Source organism: Blennius ocellaris (assembly GCF_963422515.1).
Source record: "Blennius ocellaris genome assembly, contig: SCAFFOLD_66, whole genome shotgun sequence".
Classification (NCBI taxonomy): Eukaryota; Metazoa; Chordata; class Actinopteri; order Blenniiformes; family Blenniidae; genus Blennius; species Blennius ocellaris.
Genome location: NW_027662066.1, coordinates 214,361 through 224,360, shown reverse-complemented (window position 1 = coordinate 224,360; position 10,000 = coordinate 214,361). Strand labels below are relative to the sequence as shown.

The 10,000-nt window shown below is 55.9% G+C and overlaps 1 protein-coding gene across 1 annotated transcript in view; it reads right to left on the bottom strand.

The window, feature by feature from the left end:
• Positions 1–1,785: 1,785 nt before the first annotated feature.
• The window catches only part of irak1 (interleukin-1 receptor-associated kinase 1), a 9,305-nt gene continuing 1,090 nt past the window's right edge, over positions 1,786–10,000 (bottom strand). The window contains 14 exon segments of the mRNA XM_080521816.1: positions 1,786–2,703; positions 3,817–4,257; positions 4,259–4,443; positions 4,734–4,828; positions 5,193–5,280; positions 5,858–5,926; positions 6,034–6,247; positions 7,072–7,193; positions 7,281–7,392; positions 8,119–8,183; positions 8,278–8,454; positions 8,546–8,637; positions 8,746–8,871; positions 9,231–9,398. Coding sequence (XP_080377942.1) covers positions 2,658–2,703; positions 3,817–4,257; positions 4,259–4,443; positions 4,734–4,828; positions 5,193–5,280; positions 5,858–5,926; positions 6,034–6,247; positions 7,072–7,193; positions 7,281–7,392; positions 8,119–8,183; positions 8,278–8,454; positions 8,546–8,637; positions 8,746–8,871; positions 9,231–9,398 — 2,000 coding nt within the window. The 3' untranslated portion in view covers positions 1,786–2,657.

Here is a 10,000-nt window from a genome sequence, read left to right as displayed (position 1 = left end):
TGAAGACGAGAACGAAGAAGAAAAGAAGAGTAGAAACAGTAGAACTGGTTTGAAAGAGAAAAAGAAGAAGCAGAAATAAAGGAAAGTAAACAAATAGATTATTGATTATTTATTGATCTGCTTCACTTCAGAAGGTCAAAGTTCATCCCATGAACCAATCGATCAGCTCTTACAGGTCACATGACGTGTGTGTGTGTGTGTGTGTGTGTGTGTGTGTGTGTGTGTGTGTGTGTGTGTGTGTGTGTGTGTGTGTGTGTGTGTGTGTGTGTGTTCAGCATGAGGGAGCTTCAGTGGACTCACCTGTCCTGTAGGAGGCGCTGCTGGGAGAGTTCAGGTGTGAGGAGAACCTCATGGTGCTGATGGGAGAAGGTGGGAGGTGAAGGAGAAGCAGGAGGAGGAGGAGGAGCAGGAGAGAGGAGAGAGGAGGAGGGGGTGGAAGAGGAGCAGGAGGAGCAGGAGGAGGAAGAAGAGGAGGAGGAGCAGGAGGAGCAGGAGGAGGAAGAAGAGGAGGAGGAGCAGGAGGAGCAGGAGGAGGAAGAAGAGGAGGAAGAAGAGGAGGAGGAGCAGGAGGAGCAGGAGGAGGAAGAAGAGGAGGAAGAAGAGGAAGAGGAGCAGGAGGAGCAGGAGGAGCAGGAGGAATCACAGCAGGGTGCTGAGAGGTCGGTTCAGCTGCATGTCACACCTGCAGGTTAGCTGGTCCTCACCTGGTCAGAGGTCAGAGGTCAGAGCCCCGCCCACCATCGTCTCCTGGTCTCCGTGGCAACGAACTGCTCTGCCTCCAGAACCAGGACCAGGTCCAAGAACCAGGAGCCAGAGGGAAGTCTGAAGGTCTCAGGTCTTCTTCACTTGGTCCCTGAATTCACCTCTTCCTCCTCCTCCTGCTCCTCTTCCTCCTGCTCTTCCTCCTCCTCCTCTTCCTCCTGCTCCTCCTCCTCCTCCTCCTCGATCCCTCGTTCCTCCTGCAGACAAAGTCGTTTTTCTTTCAGCAGCTTCAAGCTTTTGTGAAAGTTTGGTCTGAGAAGCAGAGCTGCACCTCGACTCCTCCTCCTCCTCCTCCTCTTCCTCCTCTTCTTCCTCCTCCTCTTCCTCCAGCCAGACATCTGATCCAGACCGGCTCCCCTCCTCCTCCTCCTCCTCCTCCTCGGCCTGTTTCTCATTTTCCACTCTCCTTTTTCCTTTTTTGCGGCTGAAATCTGAAGCGAAATAAAAACTGGAGAAGAATTCCAGGTATTTCTTCTTCTATTTATCTTTCCGTTGCCGTGGCAACCGACCTCCAGGGCTTCTTCTTCATGGTTTGAGACCACGTCCACACCATGAAGAAAAAAACCATCTTTTTCCTCCCCGGCCTATAAAAACCTCCGTCCAGACGTCACCTGAGGCTCCGGGGCTGCAGTTCACCTGCCAGGCCTCCGGGGGCGCTGTGACTCACCAAACCTGCCCCTGCAGCTCCCCCGGGGCCCGTCTACCACCAGGGGGCGCCGCACTCAGATCAACCTTCATCGTTTTTAAACTCAATCCAAACCTTCTCCTGCTGCTCAGCTCCGCCCCCTGCTGGTTCACCCCGGGACGGACACCTCATTTACTGAACGAGTTTCTAAAAAGTCGGAGTGAAAGTTTTTGTGTTTCCAACATTGTTTACAAGAGAATCTCATCATGAACTTTAAAAAGTTGCACTTTGTGTCCAGCAGGTGGCGACAGAAACAGCCAACAGCTGCTGCTGCTCATGGACACGTTAATTCAACTTTTCCCTCTCCGACACTGATCAAAGAAAACCTGACAAACAAATTCTGGAATAAAAATATTTTAATTTATTTGGTCAAATAATTCACATTAAAAAAAAGAAAAACATTTGAATGATTGCTGAGAAACAAGTGAGAAATAAAGTTTTAATACAAAACTGATGAGCGTCAGTTGATTTGGAACATGGAGAGGTTGAAATGTGGACCAGGTGAGGACCAGGCGAGGACAAGGTTTGGACCAGGCGAGGACATGGTTTGGACCAGGTGAGGACCAGGCGAGGACAAGGTTTGGACCAGGTGAGGACCAGGCGAGGACAAGGTTTGGACCAGGTGAGGACAAGGTTTGGACCAGGCGAGGACAAGGTTTGGACCAGGTGAGGACCAGGCGAGGACAAGGTTTGGACCAGGTGAGGACAAGGTTTGGACCAGGTGAGGACCAGGCGAGGACAAGGTTTGGACCAGGTGAGGACGTTCTGAGTGACTTTAGCGTCAATAAAGTTTGGGGCTGATCAAACATCAGTCCTCCAGCATTCCGTCCTCCAGCATTATGTCCTCCAGTATTATGTCCTCCAGCATTCCGTCCTCCAGTATTATGTCCTCCAGCGTTCCACCCTCCAGCGTTCCGTCCTCCAGTATTATGTCCTCCAGCGTTCCACCCTCCAGTATTATGTCCTCCAGCGTTCCGTCCTCCAGTATTATGTCCTCCAGCGTTCCGTCCTCCAGTATTATGTCCTCCAGCGTTCCACCCACCAGTATTATGTCCTCCAGCGTTCCACCCACCAGTATTATGTCCTCCAGCATTCTGTCCTCCAGCGTTCCACCCTCCAGTATTATGTCCTCCAGCATTCTGTCCTCCAGCGTTCCGTCCTCCAGTGTTGAGACCTTCAGGGACGTTTGGCAGGAAGGAAGTCCAGCTCGTCACTTTCCTCCGGTCCTCTGAAGTCCTGCGAGTTTCTCCCATCGTCTGAAACACAGCAGCAGAGTAATCACATTACTCTCAGCAGCACACATTACACTACGCTACATTACCTTACATTACACTACGCTACATTACATTACACTACGCTACGCTACACTATGCTACATTACACTACACTACGCTATGCTACACTATGCTACGCTACGCTACACTACGCTACGCTGTGTAACCTGCGTAGCGTAGTGTAACCTGAACCTGTCTAACCCTCTACCTCACCACCAGGTGGCGATCAGTTGACATCTCTGTCCGTCTCTTCACCGAGTGTCCAAGACATGTGGACGGACATCAGATGACACGACCACAAAGTCCATCATGGACCTCTGGTCTAGGGTGTCCTGGTGCCACCTGCACTTATGGACCCCCAATTGGCCCTCTATGGACCCTCTATGGACCCTCTATGGACCCCCCTGTGCTCCAACATGGTCTTTGTTATGGACAATCCCCGGTCTGGTCCAGATCAGGGGGGCCGTTCCTCCCAACCACCCCCTTCCAAGTCTGGCTGTTGTTGCTCAGGGGGGCCTTGAAGTCCCCCAGGAGGACAATGGAGTCCCCAGGTGGACCACTGTCCAGCACCCCACCTAGGGACCCCAAGAAGGTCGGGTACTCTGAACTGCTGTTGGGTCCGTAGGCCGAGACAGTCAGAGACCTGTCCCCTACTCGACGGCGTAGGGACGCAACCCCCATGGGGGCTGAGCTGTGGGGCAACAAGCAAGACCAGGCTGGACCCAATGGGGGCCTCCAGCCGCGGGGGAGGAGCTGCTTCCAGAGTCCAGCTGTGGGCGGAGCTTAACCGACAGTATGACTCAGGCTCCTCCCCCTAGTGAGGTCACGGTCCATGTCCCAAGAACCAGATTCTGCACTGTCTGCAGTTCTTCAGCATTAACAAAGACCACCGTCTCCCTCGTAGTACCTAGCATTAGCATTAGCATTAGCATTGTGTCATTAGCCAAGGCTCAGCATTCAGTCAGTTGTTTTCTGTTTTTACTGTAACAAGTAAATCAACTTCAGGACTGAAACCAGACCAGAACCGGGACTGAAACCAGACCAGAACCAAGAGACCAGGAGGACCAGGTGGACCAGGAGGACCAGGAGCCGTACCTGAGTGTCCCGGACATGTGGACTGCAGAGACTTCCCAGGAGACGCCCTGGGGTCCGGCCCTGCAGGGGGCACCCTGAGGGGCCCGGGTGGAGCCCGGCCTCCAGCGGGGGGGGGGGGCGAGACCCTGGTCCAGGTCTTGGTCCTCGGTGGGAACAGATGGCGGTCTGAGCTCAGTTCTGGTCCCGTTGGACCAGAGGTACTGAGAGAACCCTCGACTCTCATCGGTTTCACACGGACCCAGAAAGGAGGACGAGGACGAGGAGGAGGAGGAGGAGGAGGGGGGGAGGGAGGAGGAGGAGGAGGGGGGGAGGGAGGAGGACGAGGGGGGGAGGGAAGAGGAAGAGGAGGAGGATGGGGGGAGGGAGGAGGAGGAGTGGAGTGGGTGAGGAGCAGTGAAGGAAAGGGAGGAGGAGGAAGAGGAGGAGGAGGAAGAGGAGAGCTGGGGGGGGGACAGTGTCCTCTCCTGGCCCCAGTCTGGACAGCTGCTGGACCAGAACCCCCAGACTAGAGTCCAGGGACTGGGGGGGCCTGGGGGGCCGGTCTGGGGGGTTCTGCTGGTTCCAGGACGACGAGGAACAGGAGGAGTCCTGCACCAGTCTGAGGACCTCGTCAAGGTTCTCCAGAACCTGCAGAGAACAAACACCAGGGTCAAAAGACTGGAACCCTGAGGAACACCTCCAGAACCCCAGACTGGAACCCTGAGGAACACCTCCAGAACCCCAGACTGGAACCCTGAGGAACACCTCCAGAACCCCAGACTGGAACCCTGAGGAACACCTCCAGAACCCCAGACAAGATGGATCTGAATCCAAGGCGGTCAAGACTACTGGAAGCTGAACTTGAAAGTCCAGATCACCTGAGTCTAACACCCTTTAGACCAGGTCCAGACCAGGTCTGGACCAGAGTGGGTTCTAACCGTGATCATCTTGGGTCTCTTCTTCCAGAACTTGTCCAGGCTCCTGCAGGCCAACGCCGCCACCTGCTGGTAGCCGGGGGGCTGGACGGCGCCTCCTGCAGGACAGAGGACAGCAGGTCAGGGACCTGGTCTGAGGGGGCGGGGTCACGGTCGGTCAGAGACCTGAGTGGGCGGAGTCACGGTCGGTAAGAGACCTGAGGGGGTGGAGTCACGGTCGGTCAGGAACCTGAGGGGGCGGAGTCACGGTCGGTAAGAGGCCTGAGGGGGCGGGGTCACGGTCGGTCAGAGACCTGGCCTGAGGGGGCGGAGTCACGGTCGGTAAGAGACCTGAGGGGGTGGAGTCACGGTCAGTCAGAGACCTGAGGGGGCGGAGTCACGGTCGGTCAGAGACCTGAGGGGGCGGAGTCACGGTGGGTCAGAGATCTGAGGGGGCGGAGTCACGGTCGGTTCAGGGTTCACCTGAAGTCAGACGTGGGTCCAGATGCTTCAGCCACACGTCTGGAGACGATCCGGACCGGTTCTCGTCCAGGTCCTCCACCAGGTCCTTCTGCAGACCACAACCAGAACCAGTGAAGACCTGGACCTCGGTTCTCAAGCTGCTGAGGAACTAAAGGTCCTGGAAGAGACGTACGTCACTTCCCACTTTACAGGAGAACGTTGGTACGACAAGTTAGAACCTTGAGCAGCACATTGTGGAGAACACTGAGAACGTTCTAGTGGACAGACCAACAAAATAAAAGCACCAAGGTGGATTGTTATTACGGTGACTGTCAAAATAAAAGCCCCAAGTTGGATTGTTATTATGATGACTGTCAAACTAAAAGCACCAACTTGGATTGTTATTACGGTGACTGTCAAAATAAAAGCCTCAAATTGGATTGTTATTACGGTGACTGTCAAAATAAAAGCACCAAGTTGGATTGTTATTATGCCGACTGTCAAAATAAAAGCACCAAGTTGGAATGTTATTATGGTGGCTGTCAAAATAAAAGCACCAACTTGGATTGTTATTATGGTGACTGTCAAAATAAAAGCACCAACTTGGATTGTTATTACGGTGACTGTCAAAATAAGAGCACCAAGTCCAGGAGACTACGGAGTCTTGGTTCTAACGATGACCTGACCAGGTATCGGTCTGGAGACGCCCGGTCCCGCTCCACCGCTCGCCGCCCGGTGAGAACCTCCAGCAGAACCTGAAACACGTCACGATCAGAGTCACGACAGCCGAAAGGGTTCTGGGGCTCTTTCACCCCACGAGGTTTCTACTTCCTGTTGGGACCAGTGGAGCAGTGCGACTCACCACGCCGAGGCTGAAGACGTCCAGCGTCGTCCCCAGCTTGCCGTTCCGCAGGTATTCGTCCGGCAGGTAAGCTAGCGTTCCTCTCACCGTCTCCGTTCTACCGATGGAGCCCGTCTGCGTCGTCATGCAGCCCGACGGGCCGCGAGGCCGGAAACGGGCCAGACCGAAGTCCGACAGCTTGGCCACCAGGTGGCGGTCCAGCAGGATGTTGGAACTGCTCACAGGAAGTCAAACTCAGTGATTCACCAACCCCATGCTAAAGCTAGTCCCAGCCCCATGCTAAAGCTAGTCCCAGCCCCATGCTAAAGCTAGTCCTAGCCCCACGCTACAGCTAGTCCTAGCCCCATGCTAAAGCTAGTCCCAGCCCCATGCTAAAGCTAGTCCCAGCCCCACGCTAAAGCTAGTCCTAGCCCCCTGCTAAAGCTAGTCCTAGCCCCCTGCTAAAGCTAGTCCTAGCCCCACGCTACAGCTAGTCCTAGCCCCACGCTAAAGTTAGTCCTAGCCCCATGCTACAGCTTGTCCTAGCCCCACACTACAGCTTGTCCTAGCCCCACGCTACAGCTTGTCCTAGCCCCACACTACAGCTAGTCCCAGTCGCATGCTAAAGCTAGTCCCAGCCCCATCTTTAAGTTAGTCCTAGCCCCACGCTAAAGCTAGTCTTAGCTCCACACTAAAGCTAGTCCCAGCCCCATGTTTAAGCTAGTCCCAGCCCCACGCTAAAGCTAGTCCTAGCCCCATGCTACAGCTCATCCCAGCCCCACACTAAAGCTAGTCCTAGCCTAATGCTAAAGCCAGAATTAGCATAATCTTAAAAGGAGGATTACCTCATTCAGCTTGAACAAACTCCTCTCAGCTAACAGATACCTCAGCTAAGAGTAGTGTTAGCATTAGCATTAGCCTGTATATATATATATATATATATATATATAGCAGTTAGTCTGCCTGCTTTCTAGACAAGCAACTTCCTTTTTCTGTTGGCTGGTAAAGTTACTTGACTTTTTGAGTACTGAGGTACAGGAACTCTGTGGACCCACCGACCTCTTGACGTCTCCATGGATCAGAGACATTTGTCCTCCTGGAGGACAGTGGAGGAACTGCAGCGCCGCTGAAGCTCCCGTCACAATACTGATTCTCTGAGACCAGGACAGACCGGCACTGTCCTGCAACACACACCGGGACATGTCAGACCTGTGTGTGTGTGTGTGTGTGTGTGTGTGTGTGTGTGTGTGTGTGTGTGTGTGTGTTACATTGTGTAGCTGGTCCTCCAGAGATCCGTTCAGCATGTATTCATAGATGAGACACATGGTTCCTCCTCCGACACTGAAGCCCAACAGATCCACAATGTTCTGGTGCCTGAACCTGGAACACATCAAGGTGTTGCTCCGTCACGCTCCGTCACGCTGCCTCACGCTCCGTCACGCTGCCTCACGCTCCGTCACGCTGCCTCACACTCCCTCACGCTGCCTCACGCTCCGTCACGCTGCGTCACGCTGCCTCACGCTCCGTCACGCTGCCTCACGCTGCCTCACGCTCCGTCACGCTGCATCACGCTGCCTCACGCTGCCTCACGCTCCGTCACGCTGCATCACGCTCCGTCACGCTCCGTCACGCTGCCTCACGCTGCCTCACGCTGCCTCACGCTCCGTCACGCTGCATCACGCTGCCTCACGCTGCCTCACGCTCCGTCACGCTGCATCACGCTCCGTCACGCTGCCTCACGCTGCCTCACGCTGCCTCACGCTCCGTCACGCTCCGTCACGCTGCGTCACGCTCCGTCACGCTGCGTCACGCTGCGTCACGCTGCCTCACGCTGCCTCACGCTGCCTCACGCTGCCTCACGCTGCCTCACGCTGCCTCACGCTGCCTCACGCTGCCTCACGCTCCGTCACGCTGCCTCACGCTGCGTCACGCTGCCTCACGCTCCGTCACGCTGCGTCACGCTGCCTCACGCTCCGTCACGCTGCCTAGTACTCGCTGGTACTCACTAGTACTCACTAGTACTCGCTGGTACTCACTATACCCGTCCCTCAGAAGGTGTAGCTACTGGTTGCTACGGACAACAGAGATGACGGCGTCTCCTCTCACCTGGACAGTTTCTCCACCTCCGTCTGGAAGCTGTCCCTCAGCGTGTCCCAGTCCAGCTCGCCGTCCTGTCACCATGACAACAAGAGACCCGTCACATTGTGCCGCCAGCCTCCTCCTCCTCCTCCGTCTGCCTGCAGGGGGCGGCGCCGAGCGGCTCACCTCCTTCAGCCTCTTGACGGCGCAGGTGGCGTTCCCCAGAGACGCCCGGTACACCACGCCGAACCCGCCTTCGCCCAGCCGGCGGGCGGCGGAGAAGCCCTCCGTCCCAGCATGCACCTCTTCGTACGTCCAGCACATCACCGCAGCGCTGTGCAACATGGCGGCGGCGGCGGCGGGCTGGGAAGTGACATCATCATCATCATGACTGTGTGTGTGTGTGTGTGTGTGTGTGTGTGTGTGTGTGTGTGTGTGTGTGTGTGTGTGTTACTTGGGCTTGTTGGTGAACACAGGACAGCAGGCAGGAAGGGGGCGGGGCCGGCGGAGGCAACATGGCCGCTCCTCCGCCGCCGCCTTTATCGACTGAATGAAGACGAGAAACATGTTGATGTCAGCAAAACGGAGAGCTGTGATTGGCTGGTTATCGTGACCTGACTGGTGTGTGTGTGTGTGTGTGTGTGTGTGTGTTACCCGCGGTGCTCAGTTGGGTGGTGCTGAGAGTGGGCGTGGCTTCAGGCTGTTTGGGCTCGACCGGAGGGAGGAGTCGAGGTGACGTAGCTCGAGGAGGAGGGTGGAGGGTGGAGGGGCTGAACGTCGCTGAAGAAACACAAGGCAGGCTGGAGGTCAGAGGTCATGGGTCAGAGGTCGTGGAGATCAGAGAGGTCAGGGGTCGTGGAGGTCAGAGGTCGTGGAGATCAGAGAGGTCAGGGGTCGTGGAGGTCAGAGGTCATGGGTTGTGGAGATCAGAGGTCGTGGAGATCAGAGAGGTCAGGGGTCGTGGAGGTCACAGGTCAGGGGTCGTGGAGGTCAGAGGTCGTGGAGATCAGAGAGGTCAGGGGTCTTGGAGGTCAGAGGTCAGGGGTTGTGGAGGTCAGAGGTCTTGGGTTGTGGAGGTCAGAGGTCTTGGAGGTCAGAGGTCATGGAGGTCAGAGGTCAGGGGTCAGAGGTGAACTCACAGCTCAGCAGAATGTCCCGCTGGCGGAGCAGCTGCAGACGCTCCAGCACGTCCACCAGGTAGCCGACCCGCTCGTTGCGGTCCTCCAGGAGCCGGACCACCGAGTCGGTGCGCTGCTCCCGCCGGGCGGCGAGGCGGACGGCCGTCACGTCCAGGAGGACCTCCGACGCTGCAGCACAGACACAACCGACCTTTGACCTCCCTGCTGCCACCTGGTGGCCGAGAGCAGCAGGACACACCAGGGACCCTGAGGAGACCATGAGCCGGTCCAGGACCAGGGACAGTCCTCCACCAAACAACAACAACAACAACAACAACAACCAGAACTGCAAACACACAAACAAACAACAACAAACAAACAAACAACCAGAACAACAAACAAACAAACAACAACAAACAAACAACCAGAACAACAAACAAACAAACAACAACAAACAAACAAACAAACAACAACAAACAAACAACCAGAACAACAAACAAACAACAGCTTCCATTTCCTGTCACTTTCACCAAGAACAACAAGGTTCTCGTCCCGTGACGGACTGGACACCGTCCAGGTGCACCTGGCCCCGCCCCTGGCCCCGCCCCCTGGGACCGGATCCAACCCCAGGACCCGGAACAGGACCCTGAACAAGACCCCGAACAAGACCCCGAACAAGATCCCGAACAAGACACCGAACAGGACCCCGAACAAGACCCTGAACAAGACCCCGAACAAGACCCCGAACAGGACCCCGAACAAGACCCCAAACAAGACCCTGAACAAGACCC